The 18,986-nt window shown below is 39.4% G+C and overlaps 1 protein-coding gene across 14 annotated transcripts in view; it reads left to right on the top strand.

The window, feature by feature from the left end:
• Window positions 1-18,986, top strand: part of NRXN3 (neurexin 3) — a 982,570-nt gene that overhangs the window by 447,401 nt on the left and 516,183 nt on the right. For all 14 annotated transcript variants that reach the window (XR_014852509.1, XR_014852510.1, XM_085061643.1 and 11 more), the window contains one exon: window positions 6,991-7,110. Coding sequence is in view for 12 of the 14 variants with exons in the window: in XM_085061643.1 (XP_084917769.1) it covers window positions 6,991-7,110 (120 nt within the window). In the remaining 2 variants the exon portion in view is untranslated. The remainder of the gene's footprint in view (window positions 1-6,990; window positions 7,111-18,986) is intronic.

Raw genomic sequence — 18,986 nt, 5'->3', positions numbered from 1 at the left:
CATAGTGTTTACCATGAAAACCTGATGATATTGCTGAATTCCTCTAATGCAATAGATGCCATTTTCAAATTAAAATATTCTTGTTCTGCATTCCAGCTCTAGGCAGGGAGGCATTACCTTTCCTTCAGGATATCATCTGTGTTTTTAGGTAGAGTTTGGTGTTCTGTGGCTCAGCAGAAAAAGATAAATTTGGAGGAATAAGGATGTTTTAGTGAGTAAACAGTTTATCACTGTAGCAGTTGTTAATAGGCAGAAGCATATTAAGGGGTACACTCTCACCCAACAGATAATGATGCTGACAGTCTGAGGTAATTTTAGCAATTGGATCCATCTGAGACATTGAATCTGAAAGATTTGACAGCCTAGAGGTAGACAGAATTTAATGTGATGTATTTTGCTCTGTGCATGTGGAGCATCTGACTGCAACTCTGTTTTGTTGACATCTCCGACCTGTTCCCAACTGTAGAAAGTTGAAGTACTCTGTCTTACAGAGGTGAGGGATTTAGAGGTGCTGCCCCTAGGGGATTTCTATGTAAATGAAAGTGGTGAAAGATGAGATTTGCAAAAATAGGAAATACATGTGGGCTGGGGTTGATGTGATGAGAAAAAGTGTAAATAGGATAAAGGTGTTCTGTGCCATCCACTCAAATTGTGGCAATGATTTTGGGGCTTACATTAGACATCAGCAAGTATTTCATCTCTCTTGCCACAGCCACTGTTGTTCTCTGTAGTCAGTTATGTGTCCATCAGAGTTCAGAATGCACGCTCAGAAATTCCTGAGCCTGATTTTTAATGCTTATTGAAGTGGGTGGATCATGAATGAGAAGTTCTGGAACAAATAGATTTGTTGTTTTGATTTTTCCAGAGTCCTCAGAACCAAAGGCGTGTTACAACTGTGGAGATTATTCCATCTCAAGCTCAATTTTTTACAGTGGTCTTAACCCTGTAGGAACATTTGCTGTTCAGATAGGCATCTGATTACATTGAAGCCTAAGGGGAAGCATTTGATTTGAGTGCATAAAGTGGATTAATGGCTTTTCAGGAAACCAACTTTTGCTAACTAGGTTTGGCTATTTCAGGATAGGCCATGATGCCTCATACTTAAGAGCTGGACTTGATGATCCTTGTGGGTCCCTTCCAATTCAGACTGTTCTGTGATTCTTTTATATGGCTGTGATTTGCAGTGGGGAAGAGTGTTTTCCCAACTGACTCTGTCTTGTTCATGTACAGCCCTTTCAAGTTTCTTTTCTGCTTTTAGTTTCTGTGTCTGAATGTCCAAATGCTGTTTACTTCCTCTGCTTCATTTGCATCTCCCTGTCCCTTGTTGCATTTTGTGTGCAGGCATACTCCCTTTTATGCAGTTGACTTTTTGTTCTATGGTTGGGGTTTTTATTGTTTTGGGGTTTTTTTTGTTCTTCCTTCACTAGCATGTGTATGACACATTACTCAAGACCTTTTAGGTTACCTAGAAATGGAGAGTGGAAGGGGTGGCAAGAGGGAGGAGGATAGGTATATGCCAGCTGTTTTGGAGGGGGAAGAAATCCCACCACTTTGAAGATCCGTTTCTGTGGATTGCCATTGCTGCTTGATTCCCTTCTGTCACCTTGAGATAAATGTGCTTTCTGTGGGAGAAAGCATATTTGGGCATATTTGTTATTTTAACTAGGCCCAGTTCCTGTAGTTTTTAGACTGACCACTTATTTGGAACAAAAGGAGTCAGCGCTGTAACTTCTATCAGGTGAATGAAATGTTCAGGCTCTCTTGAGGCGCTGAAAAAAATGGCTGCATTTTTCAGAGGACTGAAGAATGCTGGCTTTTGAGTTATTTCTGACAATGAGTAACTTTATATATGGAACCTGACAGATGCCTAACCTTATTTAGGTGATGAAAGGGATGATGAGTTCTTAACAAAGTACGAAACTGAGATCTTGAAGAGCTGGCCTTGCAGTCCTTGAAAATCTGTTTGGTTTTTGGTTCTGGTTTGCTATATTAGTCTGTGATATTCCTGCTTTCTGCTATCTGTGACTCAAAATGCAGGATCTAGCTTTCTGAATCATGCACTGAACCTTGACTATAATTTGTTTTCTTACATTTGTGCAAAGTAAATGCTGACATACCACCAATATGTATTTGGCAGTTGCAGTATATGTAGTATGGTCCATCCCATGAAGTGACGGTTCCATGAGATTCAGACTTAATTTTGCTCACTTCTTACTCAGAAAAAAATATTTTTTTCTAAATTATTCTAAAATTGGAAAACTTATTGGGATTAACTTTGTTTCCTACTTAACCTGCAGGAAGAGTGAGTCCTGAAACAGGTTTATTTTCTGCCTGGTGCATATGGTTTCCAAGACCTGATGCCTCTCTGAGCTGAACTGCTACTGCACATTGAATTAAAAAAGGCTGACTATCTCTGGTTATGAAAGAGGAATGCTGACAGAAGGAGAGTGTAGATTTATCAAAGGTGTAAATTGGTTGTAATGTCTGACTTGTAGGGGTAGAGATATTTCAGTGCTGGATGGCATTTGTAATTTAGGAACTATAGGACTAAAGAAGCACCTTATTCTGCAGAGGCTGTAAAGATGTCTTGTGTATATTACTTTCCTATTGCTTCCTAACATCTTCGAAGATATAAGGGAAAAAGATGAGAGCATTTAGGGAGATGGAGAATGAAAATGGAACCATATCGTCATTGAACTTCACCTGTTGCAGATCTTCTTATTGAGACAACAATGTTAACACAAATGGTTGATTCCTTTCAAAAATAGTGAATTTTTGATGTGTAGAGGAAGGTCTTATGTACAAGACCAATAATGATTTGCCTATCTTAATGTTTATTGCTAGTTGTGATCAAAGCACGAAGCAGTTGTGTTATAATCCTGCAGCTGCTGTTTAAAGAAACTGAGTCCACACGTAACTTGAAAGAACAATAAACACGATATTGCCTTTTATTCCTCAAGTTCCTTGTCCTGCAAAAAACTTTCAAAAAATACAGAAAGACTTGCTTTTTTTACCAGTGAAGCACATCTACCTGTGGGATGAAACATGGAAGTTCTAGCACCATGCAGCAGTAGATTTTTTTTTTTTTTCATTTCAGGGCAAAAAGAAACCTACCATATAACTGAAATTATAGGAAAGAGGTAGGGTAGACAAAGTAATTTGACTAAGCAGACTACGGATAAGAGGTGTGCCTATTATACTCTTCTAAGGTGATTTTCTTCAAATAGTAGAAAAACTAATAAATGAACAATACATCTGGATAGGCAGCTGAAGAAAAGTGTAGTACTGGTCTCCTTCCCAAGGAGGGAGACCCAACAAATATCAGATCTTGCAAGTCCTCAGATACTGAGCTGTTCCAGTAAAAATTAGAGATGCAGACATAAAGATAAAAAGGACATTGTTGAAGAATCCTGCTTTGCCATTTCACATTCCAAAGGAGACACCTCTGTTGGTAGGCTTAGTCTGGACAGGAAGAGACACAGCAAGTCATGCTTCTGCCAGTGGGGATGCTTTTCTGCACTGGGGACTTTTTCACTTTTACTTGCCATCTGCTGCCCACTCACTCCTCTTTCCACTGTGCATGTGGCACGAAGAAGGCAATGCACGAAAATCAGCAACAAACAGACAATAAAATCAGAGGTATCTCAGATTATTACGTGAAGACTAGTTCTAAAACTTTGCTTTTAAATACTTTGACTGCTCTAAGTGTTACCAAAGGAATGCAATTAAAAATAGACCTGAGTCCTGATGGCACTGGTAATTTAGAAACAATTCTACTGCTTTATATATAAGTTGTTTGTCATCTTCTTTCCTTGTTTGTTAGCACTAAAGGGCATGTGCGTGGTAACACAATCTTCATGTTTTATAAGCCTTCCTGTGCTTCTGTCACTTTGCTCCCTAATCCAAAATCCTAATTCCCTTTGACATCCCTATTAGTTGCTCTGAACAAAATTCTGTTGCCACAGAGGATTATGACATCAGGCAATGACTGTAAGCAGCAGGAGTAGATGAACTCTCTGAGACAAAGATCCTTTTATGATGCAAATGGCCCATAGTACTAAGAAGAGAGGCAAAGTACCCAGCGTCTATGCTGTGCTGTCACAACTGACTCTAAAGAGGGCAGATCAAGCTTCAAGCTTCTTCGTGGTATTGTCAGGCTTTCAAAACTCCTCGTTGTTGTGTTCTTTTCTTTTTCTACTTTTTTTCCCTCTGGCTGCTGAAAGTGCTGTTCCCATCTTCACAGTTGGTTTCTGTAAAGTACAATTCAGATATCATAATAGAGGCCATGAATTCAAGTGCTTTGCCTCTCTGGGCTCTTTCATATGAACATCTCAAGCCACAGGTACAGGGCCTCATGCAGTCTTATTCCTTGAATACTCCTGAATTCCTTGAATCTCTTGCAGCATCTAGACAAAGGATATGCCCATTGTCAAGTTCAGTTACTGATTAAAGTGTTCTCAGAGAAATGTAGGAAAAGTGGAGAAACGTTGAAAATGGTGTTCTGCTCTGCTTCTATGTAATGGTATTTATAGTTGATGCTGTAGCAAGTTTGCATAGAGTCACCATTGCTTTCTGGTTTTATTATAAAATATAAATATAGGTCTCTCGTTTGTTTATTCCTCTAGGAGTATTGGCATTCACGTCTGGGGTTAGAGGTTTGATAATGGGATAGTAATGTGCAGGAGAAGTATCAGTTCCTCATTCCTTATCCTCAGATAATTTGGATATTTTAGGAAAAATGACAACTAATGATGCCATTTCAGATTGTTAAATGTCATCCCTTCTTTTACTCAGCCAGAGTAAGTCTGAAGCAAGAGTCAGACCACAACCTGATGCATGTTTTTTACAAGAGTAAAGGCAGTAGGTACATACATGTGCCTACCGGCCCACGCTGGAAAGTCTGTCAGCTCTTTTCTAATCCTAGAAGTGATCTGTTAATTTCACACTGTGCCTCTGAGACCACTGGGATACATATGGCTGCAAATGAGAGTCAGGTGGGTGGGAAGAAGAGGCGGAGAAGAGGAGAAAAGTGTTGAAAAATGCTGCTCAGATTTCCTCCAGCATAGCAACATGGGGTTTTCTTGCTGTGGCTGTTACTGTCTTTTCTTTTTAATAGGTGAACTGTCCTTCAGGGTTTTTTTGTCTTCTTCTATTAGCCAAACTTATGCTTCTACCTAGAGGTTTAGGGGTTTGTGTTCGTTTTTTTGGGTTCTTTTTAACAGTATAATAAATTTTGGAAGAAGCTCAGGTTTTTGTTAACATTCAGTCAAACTCTTGTGCTTATCGAGTCACATGTTCCTCCCCATTGCAGGAGAGATGTAAAGAAATGCAGATTAGCTGAAAAGCTACTGAAATTCACCCATTCTGTTCTTGCAGTGAGGAAAGACGATCTGGTGGGGAGAGCAGAAACTCTGCACCAAAGCTATAAGGGTCCTTTGCTGGCTTGGTCTTTGAATTATTGGGAGGATCATCCTCTGACATGGGATGTGGGTTCCAGCTACATGTGGGTTCTACAAGGGCTTGTAAATATGGAAGTGCCCAGGTGTGCACTCAATACCAAAGATGCTGAATAATGATGGGATTTAGTGGAATCACTATGGGTGGCATCAGATGGAAGTTGAAGGGTTTAATTTTATGTTAAAATATTTTAAAATGATGTCTCCACTTTGGTCTGTCCTATCTAATCTATAAAATACAGATGGCGGTGCTGATGTGATGAAGAAATAAGTACGAGGAGTAGGATTGAGCCTTGTGGAGTTGCTGTTGCCAGCAAAGACTGTGAAGAAAGATTCTGGGATGGGTGGAACAGTAGTTTCTTGGTCTTTATAGCATTGTCCTAGACTGGAAGTGGTTAATGAACTGATCTCAGGCAGCCTAGCCAGTTGATGCTCTATTATCTGCTTTATTTCTTTTGTTTCTTCTTTTCCAACATGTAGAGGATATAGCATAGTAGGTATGTCAAATCTATGTGTACTTTTTATTTTAACCTGCACAAAAGGAGCGACATACCTTTGTCTAGAATGCTGAAAATAAAATACTTTCCCAGGAGGTAACTTGTAAACTCATGTTCTTGTAATCTATGACTTGCAGCTTCATGCCCACTCTCAGATGATTCAGAATCCAGCTACCTCCTTGTGGATGACATAGCAGTTGTCATTCAAAGTCCCTCTGATCTGAAGATCACTTTTTTGCTCATTGCTTGAATTTTGTCTTTGCAAGGCTTATCTGAGCAGGATAGCAACTGTTAGCTGCAGATCACAGAACAATGAAAGGCTGTTCTGTTAGTAGTGGCTGCTTTCTTCTCTGCTTCCACCGAAAGCATGGAAAGCAGTCCAGAAAGAGAAGTGTTGTGGACTACTGTCATGCATGACTACATGACTACTGTCATGTCCTCCCTTCTGAGGACTTCATTAGCATGTTTCCAGAGGAACCTATGTAATAGGTCAGAGTCTTTGGGTTTTGATTTGGTTGATTTTTATTAACATATAAAGCAAAGTTGTAGCCAGCTGAGGCTTTAAAACTTCAGTTTGAATCTACATATCAGGGTTCTTTGGGTATGATGAGGTATTGTTCTTGAGCCCATTTCATAGCTTTCCTTTCTGTAAGGGGATCAAACTTCTAGGGAAGCACAGCAACCTGGCCATGTTTATTGGCCTGGCCTGGCATCAAACCCTGTTTTACTGTAAATTTCTTTGAGCAAGTTTGGAACATATGAGTTGGGCCTGCCTAAGAGGGAATATGTTGCTGTTCTCTCTTCCTTCTTGCCTTGTGTTACAGTTTGCTGCTTTGTTGTGAGATGTACATTTGTCTTTGTGTTCTTTTTACCTGAGTTGCTTGCACATCCAGCAATGGAACAGTGTTTGGTTAGTGCTTTTTCTCTTCTGCATGAGGATCCTGATGGCAATGGTAGTGATTAATTGAAACTTTTGTGGGCCTGACCAAAGTGATTCTCAGTTTTACTTCACCCTTTTCTTGTCATTCCTTCTCCAGGACCGAGCACTACCTGCCAGGAAGATTCCTGTGCAAATCAGGGCATCTGTAATCAGCAATGGGAAGGCTTCACCTGTGATTGCTCCATGACTTCTTATTCTGGGAGCCAGTGTAATGATCGTAAGTAGACCTTTCAGTGCATTGGTGAGCTGTGAGTTCTGTTATATGAGAGCACCAAGTACACATGATTAGTTGTTCTTTTAATTGCAATGCAACTTTCCCAGTGTCAAAACCAAACTTTTTTTCTTGGAAATCTCTTTAAAGTCTATAGCAGGTTATTTTTTTCCTCTTAAAATGAAAATATGCAATTGGGCATATATTGGTTTTGCTTAGTTGGTTTTTCTTGGTTTTGTTTGGTTTTTTTTTTTCTCTTCTTTTTGAAAGCTAACTTGACCAGGCCAATGGTGATAATAAATGTTAATGGAATTCCTGGTTCAAAGACACCAGGAATTACTTGCAGATATTGTATGTAATATTTGTATGGGTAAAAAATGTCTAGGTCTTGTGTACTGAATTATGCTTTGAGATTTTCATTCAAACCTTGGTGAAAATGACATGGAATGCATGTAAAATGAGTAGTGTTCTAGATAGTCTTCTACTGAAATTATAGCCGTATGCTGAGATGCTGGGTACTGTTTGCAAGAATGTTCAGTTAAAGCCAGTGATTAGTTAAATATACAGCAGTACTGTTGTGCTTCTTGGTGTATTGATTTGCTTCATCTCAAAACATTGGATGTTCGTGGCCAATTACTACTCAGATCTCTGATAAAATAATTGAACAAACCCCTTAAGTCTGCCTTTAGGGAGCAGATAATCAGCTTTTTGACATTCCCTCTGCTCATCATGATTTGGCCTTTGCTCCTGCCTGGAGGGAACAGATCACTTCAGCTCTACCGTTTGCCTGCTTCTCTTATTTTAGGTGACAGCCCCCTTCTCCCTCACTGCTCCAAGGCAGGGAACAAAGGAACACATCATGAGTGCTGTAGTAAGCATAACAGTAGGCTTCAATAATTTGATTCACTGTGTGTATAAATTTTAAACCGAGAAAAAACTTATAGTCTGCTCCTGCAGACTATAGACCTCCTGCATCTTGAAAGCTACTGCTTTTCATTAAGATATTTGTGGTAGACTTAATTAGTGGTACCAGCAAGGTTCATGTAATTCTAGTGCCACAGCACTGACATATCTATAACCCTTCCCCTGAAAGTCTGAGACATGACTCAATTGATGCTCATATGACAAGCTGTTTAGCACATCGTGACACTGTTTCTGCTGAAGGCCAAAAAGCCTGCTTTTCTGAGTCATTCATAATATGTAGTGTTGTCTGTGTTGGTCTCCCAGCATATTTCTCTCAAACAGATATTGGAAAGGCCTATCAGCATTCATACTTTGACAGGGGCTTTATAAAAAAAGGTACTACTGACACAGATTTATAGATTGTAATACTGTGTCTGGTTTTGGGTTACTTTGGAATTCAGAATGTTTCCTTTCGGTCCAGAAGAAACATTTCATATTGGAGCCACAAGGTCTGATGCCAATTTTCTGCATTTTTGTTTTGGTTTGCTTTTATCAATTGGACACCCACTTTCACATTCTCTAGCTACTTGTTCAGTCAATCATTTTAGACTTGCTAAGCGTAGCACACAAATGTGTGAAAGAAACACTACTTTGAATCCTGTTGGACTGCATTTAAATACATATCCTGGAAATCTCTTACATTATTGATACTGTGGGGTTTGTTTCTACTGTGTTTGGCTTCACAGCTCCAGAACGTTGCAGTGCCCTTGTTAAGCTGTTACTAATGACTTAGAACAGGCCCTGAAGCATCAGGAAGAGCCAGGTTCCTGTGTCTGTAATTGGGGGTTTCTTGCTGCTTTTTAGAGCTGGCAGCTGGAAACAATGCAGAGAAAGGAGTTTGAAAGGAGTAGGGGTGTTGTGGGCAGCGTAGCAACCAGCCTCCAGTTATCAGGCCTGGCTGGTAATTTACAAATACTCACAGAAGGGTGTGGGTTTCAAAATGATCTGGAAAGGTAAGTCGTGTGGACTCCTTCTGGAACATGACAAGACTTCATCCCGGACCTTCAAAACGTGCGTATAACAGTTTTTTGTGTTTTTCTGTTTTTTTGTTGTCTGTTTGATTTTGTCTTTGTCATGTATCAAGACACTGGAAATAGAGTTCTACTCCTGACTTCGTGATACAGTTAGGGTATATTGTGGGTTGTGGAGTAGAGAAGGCTTAAGTCCTGTTCCTACCTTTTAGCTGTGGTTGCTATTGTTCCCAAGCCTAATGGAAGTACAGGCATCAATATATCAATTGAAGTACATACTCTAGGCTGGATTTTAGTACAAGTAATGGCAGGGGGAGATACCTTCTGTGTAACTGGGTGCCTTTTATTTATAAATGGATCAGGCTCTTTGGTAGAACATTTTTTTGGCCACAGCAGTCCATTCTATTAATTTGTGACTATTTCTACCTTTTGAGCAATTTGTATACCCCTACTGGTGTAAATAGGGAGTATTGAAGTAAATAGAACGGGTCGCATTTTACACAATGAAAATGATAGCAAAAGGATGACTTACAGTATATATTTTGCATTTCCATTTTTGTTAATCAACTCAAGTGTCCACACTGGAAATTTGCATTTTCATGTGTTTGATGAAGAATATATCAGTGCCTCTGAGACAGATAAATGATGCCTGCAGTATGGTGTTCTCTTCAATTATTCTTGATGATCTTCTAAATTATCGCAAATTAACGGTTGGTAGGTGTGATTTATGCTAGGGTTTTTTAATTATTTGCTAGAACAAACTTTGCAAAGATATTCAGTCTTATCAATGCTGAATAAAACATGTTGGCACACCAAGCTTTTCCTTGTCAACTTTTGTCCCAAGACGGGGCTGTTAAGCTTCCTAATTCAGATGTAACTGGCTTGGAACTGCTGTATCTGAAAGGTGAAGAGGAAGCACCTGTGCTTCCCATTCACCCTTCAGAAGTGGCAGAGATGCATATTGTTCACCTATAGACATGTTTATCCATCCACCAGTATTGCATAGCAAGACAAGGATTTAAATTCCTAGTAGAAATGATGATACAGCCTTTACTTTTAGCTGTTGTTCTGTAGCTCTGTTTTAGATGTTCTTTACACTGTAGGAATCAAGAGTCTTTGTAATAAGAAATCAGTGGAACCTATGGGGGCATAAATTCTGTTTTAATGTGCTTCATTCTGAGTTGTGCAATTGTAGCGATGTTAAAACAGGCACAAGAATAACACACAGACAGCCCCTCTCGTCAAATTCATTTGAGAAAGTCCATTATACAAAAGTGAATTTAAAGCTTTGCCGTTCATGCTGGCCAGTATTAACACCTGAAAAGAAAGGTGGAAATAGAAGCACTGGCACTATTTAGGATATACTGGTTCCTTTCTCATTGCCATTTGAAATCCGTTCTTCACTTTTTGAAGTTGTTCCACACTCTTCAGTCTTTATAGATGTTTTAATCAGTTCAGCATCACATTCAATAAATATGGGCTTTCGACTTCTGTTCAGAATTTACATTTTACTCTAAAATGTAGGAAGTCAGTCAGTCTATTGCAGTTGATATTTGGAATATTATACAATCCTGGCATGCCAAGCTGTTGCTTAGACTATTCAAATGTGCAGCTTTAAGCATGTAAGGCTACAGAAGTAAAGTTAATCTATAATGTTAGTGAAGTGTCTTGCATCTGGGGTGAACTCCATCCTGTTACTGTTAACCACGATCTGATATGAGAATGTGGTAGTTAAGCATTCCAACCTATCTGAGATGTGACTTGTATTTAAACTGTCGTCTATAAGCAGCTTTACAGATTCATTAACTTATGTTCTTGTCTATCTGGTCACACAATAACATTTTCTTTTCTGCACAGTGAGAATGCATAAAAAGAGGTATTGGCAACCTAGCTAATGGAAATGGTATATGCATGTCAAACTAGATCATAGAAAACACTGCTTCTTACTCAGTGCCTTATGCAGATGAGTAACGCTGAGGATCAAGCTTTGCAAGAGCAGTTCCAGCCTAACACAAGAATGTATTCATGGAGGTGTTTGTAAAAGATCAATGATTTGCAGCAATGACTAGTGCAAGCAGAGTATAAAGCACCTTTTCAAACAGGTGGTTGTTGTTGTTGCAGCAGTTAAATCCATCTGCTGACTATTGATTGGCATTCCAGAGGGGTATTTATTCAGTTATTTATAAACTTTGGGTTGTAATAGCCACCTGGTTTAAAAATAAGTTTTCCATTTCATTGGTAAAGAGAAAAGGCAACCCAAGTTTTTTTGTCTTGTGTATGTATCTTCATATGCTTCCAGTCTCCATGCTTTTCAAGGATCCTGTTGAAGACTAAAGCAATCCTCTAACCTTCCAATGAGATTGCTTGGCTGAGTGATGCTTGTTTTTTGTCTGGGAGAGAAGTAATATACAGGGCTGTTGGGGTTTTTGTGCAGTAAGTTACTTTTTTTTTCCCAACTCCTTTCCATGTGATGCATAACCTATATTCTTTTACTGTCTTTATGTGAATCACATTTGGAGGAGGGAAGGATTAGAGGGAAAGGGAGTTATGGTGGCTTTGTTCCTTTGTTCATTAATTTAGCTCTATGACAAGAAGAGCTTTTGTTAATTTCAGTTACGTAATCATAGTGAGTGAGGCTTACTAGCCAAAATCTTTTTTCACTTGACATAAAAGGAAGGATCTCAAAATTAGCAAAAAAGGTCTAATTTACTTTAGGGTAAAGCACAGGGTGTTTTGGGTTGATTGAGGAAGACTGAAACTGGCCTCTTAGCCACATGTGTGTGAGATACCAAGGTTGTCAGAGTAGACCCATCCCTCTTCATTAATGCCCTTCCTTTTTGCTCCTTAAAAGTAAGTGAATGAGTACTAAAGGGTATTGATGCTCCTGGAGCTTAGTCTGTAAACTAGGTTGCAGTGGCAGAACTGATTTCCCTCATACCTGCTTGAGCAGTTGTTAGAAGAGGCTACTAGCAGGGCAAATGGCTAAATGAGTAACTCTTCCTTTGTGGTGATGGCTTTATTCTGATGTGCTCCTGAGCCATTTGCACCCCAAACTTACTTTGTCTGTCACAGAGCAGTTAGAGCTCATGCTCTCCATGGCAGGATTCAGACCCCTAGTCAGGAGATGAACGCTATTCCTTCTCCCGCAGTATTTTGTGTTTTTCACTGTCTGGGCAAATTTTTGCCCAGAATTCATGACCTCCTTTAATGCCAATGCCAACATACTCAGCTTGATTTACTTACAGAAACCCTCTTCATTGTTCATGTTTAATTATCACCCATTTGTTTCTAATGTGCCCAGCTTACTCACTTACTGAGTCAGAGAGCAAGAGGTTGCTAGTATGTAGAAAATAAATCTGCATAGACTTCGTTAGTCATGCATGGCTAAGCCAGTCAGCTGTTTAAAGATCAGTATGCTTGGGGATTTGTCTTTGATACTACAGAGACATCCATCCTACATGAAGTAAGAGTCACCTCTGATTTATCTTGAGTGAATCATACTTCATTACGACAGGTCAGGCACTCTGCCTACTTCTTAGTTCTCTCTTCATGTTTTGTTCTTGCTTACTTAGTGGTCTTTCACATATTATAACTAGTGTTTTCTGGCTGATGGCTCATTTTCAGTTCCTAACCTAAGCCTTTGGTGTCTTGTGACAGTGAATGACCTTATCCTCTGAGAACTGGATAAAAAATAAGGGAAATGCAACTATGTGCTTTAGTAAGTGATGTAAATTCTACTGTTGTGATTTGGGTTATGAACCCTGCTTTCATCCTTCTTAGCACTGTTTATTTCACTTGCCCTGCAGCTCCAAGAAATGTAACATCTTTAGGGCAAGGATCTGGGGCTACTTCTTATTAAAGCACCATGCACTTTCCTGATGCTTAGTAATAGCCCACTACAGAATTGCCTTAGCCCTTCGGTGGTTTAAGAATGCTCGTTCTTTTCAGTGTACTGAAAGGCATTTCCCCTCCCTTGAGTAACAGCTGTAAAACATCATATTAGACTGCAGATCAAGAGCTTGTTTGCCCCATGTTCCCTTTGGGAGCCATCTGGAATGGATAGTGCTGTCAACATTAGAGGGAGAAATTTGTCTGTCCCTGTTTTGGGGCAGAAAGAGAGAATTTGAGGGATAGGTGCTTTTTGCAATTGCTTCTTCTGCACGTTTCAGCTTCTCAAGGTGCCCTGACATGAAAGTGTTTCCTTTTTTTAATTGTGAAAGCCAGCCAACTTTATCCTTTTGTGATCCCCAAAATGCAGCTTGGTCTCTAGTGAGTAATTTAATTACGATTGCTTCAACAGCTTGGCAGAAGGAGCATTTAGAATGTGAGCTGCAATCACTCATTGATATCTGTGCACACCTGGCTGCTGTCAGCACATAAGCTATGGTGCAGCCGTGCTACAGACTTCAATAGCATGGAAGGAGAGAGACTTTTTACAGGTGGGAGTGATTACAGCCTCTGTTATCAACCTTTGCGCAGTTCAAGCAGTTAATTCTCTTCCTGATGCCGCTCAGCGGCTATGCCATTTTCATAAGCATGTCACAGAAGGTTCTTGCCATAATTTTATTCCTTGTGATCTCTGCTCTCTTTGACAGTATTTTTTTTAACTTGGTAGTCTTTGGTAGTCATGACAATAATTATCACTGCTCATCTTAAAAGTAGCTGAGCAAGTGGTACTGTGTCCTGTGTATTTTGCCCCATGAAAGATTTGGCCTCAGAAACTGTTCCTTCAGTAATGGCACACCCAGGGTGTAATCACTGATAAGGCACTGATGTAAGTTGGCAGCAGTAACAGAAATGTTGTACAGCAAAATAGGAGTCTCTGTTTGTTCTGTCACCCCAAGCTCCATTTGTCGATGACGATCTGTAAACGCATCTTTCAACTAAATGTGAGATCATAAATTAAGTGTTCTGAATTGTCAAGTGCAACAAGGATTTGATTTATTTTAAATTTAGGTTTTTCTTTGTAATATCCTGCATATGTTTGTATTTGTTTTAAGCAGGAAATGTAAAAACTCAGAAAAATACTGACACAGTCTTCAATCAACAATTTCACTGTTTAGAGATTATTTTCTTCTTATAGTAGCTTCTTCACAGAAGATAGTATAGAACTGAATTGGAATATGATGAAAAATGTATGTAGAGTTGGATTTTATAGGCAAAAATCACCCTGAGCTTGAGGACTTTTAGGTGGATTTTTTTTCACACAATACTATGAAACTTCTGTCCTCAGTTGTATTGACCAAATACTTTTGATAATCTCACACCTACTATGGTTTCATCAGCATGAGGGATTTTGAGTGCCATATGGTATGCAGATAGTACCTGTTCTTTTGCAGGGAAGGGGGAAAAAAACCCTTGAAAAAACTGTTTGGTCTTTTAGCCATTGCTATTGATCTGCAACAGGATACCCCAGTCACTAGTCCAGGTGAGCACACAGCTGGCTTTGATAATTGCCTCGAATCCTCTATGAGTCTGTTCTAACTGGCAGTGTGGTTTATGAAAATATGATTCCCATGTTGGGCTTACTGTCCTGGATGGAAGCTCTGACTTGCAATGATCCTTAATCTATTTTTTGTGCCACCTGGGTTTTGTGTGTTCTTCCATCTTTGCAGCACCCAGCTGAGTTATATATGTGTGCTTTTAAGCCATTGATCTAAATCTGATGTGTGATAAGTGGAGTGTAATGGTGTTAATGAGATGTGGTAGGGTTCACTCAGTGCTTTCCCAGAGAGCATGGAGGTGTTTGCCATAGCACACACAGTATTGCCTCCTTATTCCTATCGGGTCCTCAAGCTGATTATTGTTTAATTCCCAGGCTATCTACACAGAGAACAGTTTGCAAAGAGGAGCCTACGTTATTAGGTGAGATGAGGATTGAAGTAAATATTTTGTATTTTCCAGACTAGACTTCATATGCAGTAACATTTATAAATACAAAGTAATTATTTTAATTTAGTGAGGTAACTCCTGATTTATGCCAATATTTGCCAAAATCTGGCATGGGATTCTCACAGTCCACATATCAAACATGCCTAAATTTTTTTTGGTTAAGATTTATATGTAATACTTTTCATACCTTAGACTAAAAGCTACCTTTAAGATTAGTCATTAGGTGGACAAATCTATGTCATAAAATATTTACAGTGTGGGTAGCTGAGAGAATGCCAACATGTAGAGAAATTCAGGCAGTGCTAGAATTTTTAAACTTTTTTCTTCTTGCTGGCTTTTGAACCTGCAAGTCTGGGGCTACTTAAGGGAGGAAGCTGGGGTCAGTAGGGATTGAGAGACACATCTTTTATGCTTATTTGGGGTTTTTTGCAATGGAAATTGTTAACAGAAAAACAAAGGCAGGAGGAGTCAGAGGTCCTGAAGGAGATTCTTTGTTCACTATCCAAGCTGCCTAATGTACTAATTATTTCCTGTCATTGACAGAAGGCTACTATTGATCTCCAGTGGAGTTTAGCTGCATATAGGGACATAGCTTTATTATGTTGCAATCTTGTTACCCAGGAGCTGGTATAATAATCTCAGCTGTAGAACATTGGGGATTAGATGAAAAACCTTAATTACAGTTATCTTAATAATGATCCCTGAGGGGCAGATTGAAATTGGCTGCTTGGGTACCTGTGAAACAAGCTTTGCACAGGGGAGTACATTTTGGTGGATTTCACTTATCTTTGTGGAGGTGTTTCATTGTGTACTGACATTTGAGGCCTTGGCAAATGCTGGGAGTGGAGTCTGGGACTTCTGTTGCCTTTTGCTCTCCTTAGAGGTTTTGAGACAGGAAATAACTTCTCTGATTGTGGGAGTAATTAGGCTTTCCAGTAAAAAACCCCAAGAATATTCAGAAACATGAATTCTATTGGGATGTAAGTGTTAACTGAAACCCCAGTTAGCTAACAGCTGTCCGCAGATGAAAAAGCTTCCAAAGCTGTGAATGTTAGTTCATTTAAAACTCTTGGATGCATACAGAGCTGGTGAAAATTTTTCATGGGTAGTAGTTTAATCAGTGAAAACTGTACACTTAGGGCAAGCAAAATTTTGCATATTTCAGTGAAAGTCTTAGAATAGTTTGAACAGAAAAAAATGAAGGAGTGAAAAAGCAGGATGTGGTTGATTTCATCATTTTCAAAACAAAGCTTGGGATTTGTTAGCTGCATCAAAAGGATGAATTTATCATGCAAGTTAGCAGAAAACACTTAAAAACCCAAGAGAGAAGACAACTAACCTTAGTTTAAAAGCATTGACCTAAGTTAGTTCATCCTCCTCTATTATTTAATAAGCTACTATGCTGTGACTTCCTAAGGCTCTTCCCAGACCTCTGTGTGGAGATAAGCAGCATTGGCTTGTGGTGGTCTCCCTGGTCTAGGATATGCCTTTCAGGCATATTGATATTATATAATATCACCCAACTGATATTGCCAGTAGGGCGCTTTAGAGTTTGGTCTTGAGCAGGATGGGGAAAGAGAGTGAAAAATTACTCCATCCCTAAGAAAGCAGAGTTTGATCTTTGTAGCTTTTGCTCAGGTGTATCTAGCCTTAACACCAGAGTAGCTGTGCTTATGTCGATTAAATGTCTCAGGTAACATAACTGACCTCTAGACCAGAGTGTCTTGATTAGACTCTGACTTTAATAATACAGCTGCCAAATTATAAGCATATTTTTCTTCCAGAGAGACTCTAATGTTTATTTTGAAGGAAGTGTGGTTGAGGCTCTGTTCTTCCCCTTGTCTCTGGTCTGAAACCTATTTGCAGTGCTTGACCACAGCAAAACTGGTATCAGGTTTGCTGGCTTCCCATAACCATCTGTCATATTTCTTTTCTTTCTTTTTTTTTTCCTTTTTCAGATTGTACTAAATGACCTTCTGTCTGTTACATTTCTGCCCTCTGATCTCAGGCAAATGATGAAGATAGATAGCAATATCGCAAGCCATCCATCATACAATTTGTAGGTCCGTTAGAAGCATCTGTGTCTTTAACAGTTCATCTGTCACAGATAGTCTCATAATTCAACACCACAAAATGCTGAAGAGAGAGCTAATATTAGTATTTCTTTTTATTACTGAAGACTTCAGCCGTCAGGTGTCTTTCACTTGCAAATGCAGACTGTCAAAAAGTGCCTGTGCACCAGGGTTTAAATTATGGATTCAAGCCAACTGCATATTACAGAAGGCAGCACTATTGCTGACATCAGCAAAGACTCATTTTCCTGCTTTGCTGTTGTAACACTGGATTGGTTGTGTTACCAATGCAAAATGAACTGAACAGACTGGTTTTCAAGCTCTTGCTCTGTGTGAATGAGCAGAAGTTCTCAGAAGCAGTGACTGTGAATCTGACTGCCAGCAAACAGTTGTAGGCACTCCTGCTGTGTGATATGGGACAAGAGAAAAATCTGTTCCAGTGCCTGTACAGGTGTGTGAGAGACAGAGATACCAGGATCCGTCTTGAGGTCAATGGGCATAATATTTGACTTCAGAAACATGTGAAGTTACCCAATAGGGCATGATTTTGATGTCTGATAACTGGTCAGCTCTGCAGAATATATATTTAGTAGGTTAGTTGCCATGCATAGATATCTGAAATACCTGTCTGAACTATTGCTGAGTTGTGCATGCTTGCATAGTATGTTGAGCTAGGAAGGGCACCATGTTATTCCTACATGCTACATGATGCTGAAGCATATAGTGCTACAGCAGGGAGAATATCCTGAGAATTCATCTTGTTATAGTTACTTAAATGCTGGGAACTGAGATCAGACAGAATTGTTCATGCTTCACATTGTTAAACACAAATCATAGGAGTTCTGTACTGTCAGAAAAAAAAGAAAAAAAACCCCCAAACAACCAAAACAAACAGAACCCCAAAACCCAAACCACCAGCCTGTTCCCCCTTTTTTTATTTCCCCCTCCATTTTTTCCACTTGTTGCCAGTGGCATTTGTCCCAGTTGGAAGAGATTAGAGGCTTAAATCCCTTACCTCATCCTGCTGTAATGGAGAAGCTTCTATTGGACACTGTGCTTTTGGAAACAAATTTGTGTTAAGGGAAGCACTCTCACAGAGATCCCCAGTTGGCTGTGGAATTGCTGCTGGTGGCTCATGTGCATGGAATGTTGCTAGTTCAAGTAATTTAAACTTAATTTAGGCATAGTAGAGAACATATTTAGCCCAAATATCACACTGAAGTGACCTGTACCAAAATCATTATGGGAGCTATTCAAAATGCATAGACAATATATCATAGTGCTTTCTGGTTTTAAACAACATTCATCATTGAGACCAGGATATCTAAAAATAATTTTTGAAGTATTTGCTAAAGTGTGTCTGGGTATAACACAATAATTGAGGTGGAGTTGAAAGTAAGATCAAATACATCCCTCCTGCACAGAGACCCCTGCATTTGCCTACCTCCTTTAGAAGTCAGGACATTTAAATGCTTTCTGTTGCAGAGATGAATTTCTGCCTGTCTTGAAGTAGAAACTAATCAGGTCTTCGTGCTTTCAATGGTGCCTGGAAATCCTTATTTATTACCACTAAGATGTGAACCATCTGGGTAACTTAAGCTGTTTCTTCTCAGACACTCTGTAAGCATACCTCCATATTTGGGAGCAAATACTGGAAAGTGTAGAATAGTTGCTTTTCCGAGTTGCCTTCTTTTTCTAAATGGAAAAGGGCTCTTTTCTTTTCCAGTACTAAATAGAGAGAAGTATATATCATTAGTCCTGGCAAGTTCAGCATTTGTAGATTTGTTTTCTTTGCCCACCTTAAGTACAGGAGATTCAGACTTGTGAGAAAAGGGTGCTCACAGCTGTGCTAGGCCTGCTGGCAAATAAAATTCAGTACAGATGGTTGTCTGCCCACACTCTATTTATGAAGAGGCCTGCAGTGTTTATGTTAACAGTGATGAGTTTGAGAGATAAAAATAGGGAGTTGTTTGTTGTTCACTTG

The sequence above is a fragment of the Lichenostomus cassidix genome, chromosome 5, assembly GCF_008360975.1.
Source record: "Lichenostomus cassidix isolate B80296 chromosome 5, HeHo_3.0, whole genome shotgun sequence".
Classification (NCBI taxonomy): Eukaryota; Metazoa; Chordata; class Aves; order Passeriformes; family Meliphagidae; genus Lichenostomus; species Lichenostomus cassidix.
Note: the sequence above shows the minus strand (reverse complement) of the source record. Positions and strands in the feature narration are given on the sequence as shown.